Source organism: Nematolebias whitei, chromosome 19 (assembly GCF_014905685.2).
Source record: "Nematolebias whitei isolate Nwh7 chromosome 19, NemWhi1, whole genome shotgun sequence".
In the NCBI taxonomy this organism is placed as follows: Eukaryota; Metazoa; Chordata; class Actinopteri; order Cyprinodontiformes; family Rivulidae; genus Nematolebias; species Nematolebias whitei.
Genome location: NC_056516.1, coordinates 15,645,057 through 15,646,291, shown reverse-complemented (window position 1 = coordinate 15,646,291; position 1,235 = coordinate 15,645,057). Strand labels below are relative to the sequence as shown.

Sequence of the window (1,235 nt, the reverse complement as noted above, 5' to 3'; positions counted from 1 at the left end):
TTGAGCAAGGCCCTTGACACCCACCAGCTGCCCCCAGGCACCCTAGATGGCAGCTCCCTGCTCCACACAGAGGGCCGTGGTAGCTCGGTGGTGTTTGCGTCAGGAAGGGCATCCGGCATAAAAATAATTGCCGAACTTGGCACGAATACTTGCATTCATGCGAGTTAGTTCACTGTGGCGACCCCTGATGAAGGGAGCAGCTGAAAGAAGAAAAAAATAAAGTATTTTTTTAACTTATTGCAGCAGCTATATTAATATAATTCAAAATTGTATTGTTGTTGTAATTTATCGTTGGAAGGATCATTGGAAGTGGAACTTTAGCTTGTTGCAGTTACGTCTTTCCTCCGCCAGATGGCGACAAAGCGCTAATGAGGCGAAGAAGAAGAAATCCAAGTTATGACCGGAAGTTACAGGTTTTTCAGGCTCATGTTGAAATCTGCTGCTCACAAACACATTAAAGCTATTTCCTGCTGGAATCTAAGGTAAACAAATCTGTAGACGAAGACAAGTTGTGTATTTAAAGCGCTCTCCTGTTCGTTTCTGCCATTTATTGTAACGAGTTGAAGCTGATTTAGTCCAAGAAGCTAGTTTTATCTGCGGCTAACGACGGTTAGCCTGTTCCTGAAGGTAAACTGAAAGCTCAGGGGCTAGCTAATGAAATGCATTAGCAGGAATTTGTTCGATTGATGAGTCTATATGGCTCGTATTAAACTTATTTATTTGTGTGTAAATTGTGGGGAGCGCCGAATTTTTCAAGAATTTTTTTTTTCAACGCGTCATAAAAAGGTGACCCTGGCGGAATAAACCTTTTCGTGTAAACTCAAAACAGTTTCCTGTGTTTACATCAAGTGCTCGACATGAAAAATCAGGAGGCGGAGGAGTCTGGCATTGAGGAAACTCCACCTGGAGCTGCCGGACCACAGGACCCACAAACACAAGCCCCCCCACAGAGCCACGAGGGACAAAGTGAAGGTAGACAACAACTCCCATTGCTCTGGGATCAGAGTCATTCCTGTAAAACACAGCCCCGACTCTCCACTGAGAGATCAGCAACATCAGATCCAACATTCAAACACTACAAAGTGTCTGATCTTTTTCATTCATTCAACCTTTATTCATACATGTTAATCCCATTGAGCCTCAGGGACTCATTTACAAGAGAGACCTGATTTCGTTAACAAAAGTCATATTCGCACGGGATTAGTTTTACCTAGGGACCACATGCTATTTGTAAT

The 1,235-nt window shown here is 43.4% G+C and overlaps 1 protein-coding gene across 1 annotated transcript in view; it reads left to right on the top strand.

Annotated features, from left to right (window-relative positions):
• The first annotated feature begins 391 nt into the window (after positions 1-391).
• Positions 392-1,235, top strand: part of txlna (taxilin alpha) — an 11,607-nt gene continuing 10,763 nt past the window's right edge. Inside the window, exons 1-2 of the mRNA XM_037693327.1 lie at positions 392-482; positions 850-972. Of these exons, the coding sequence (XP_037549255.1) occupies positions 858-972 (115 nt within the window). The 5' untranslated portion in view covers positions 392-482; positions 850-857. The remainder of the gene's footprint in view (positions 483-849; positions 973-1,235) is intronic.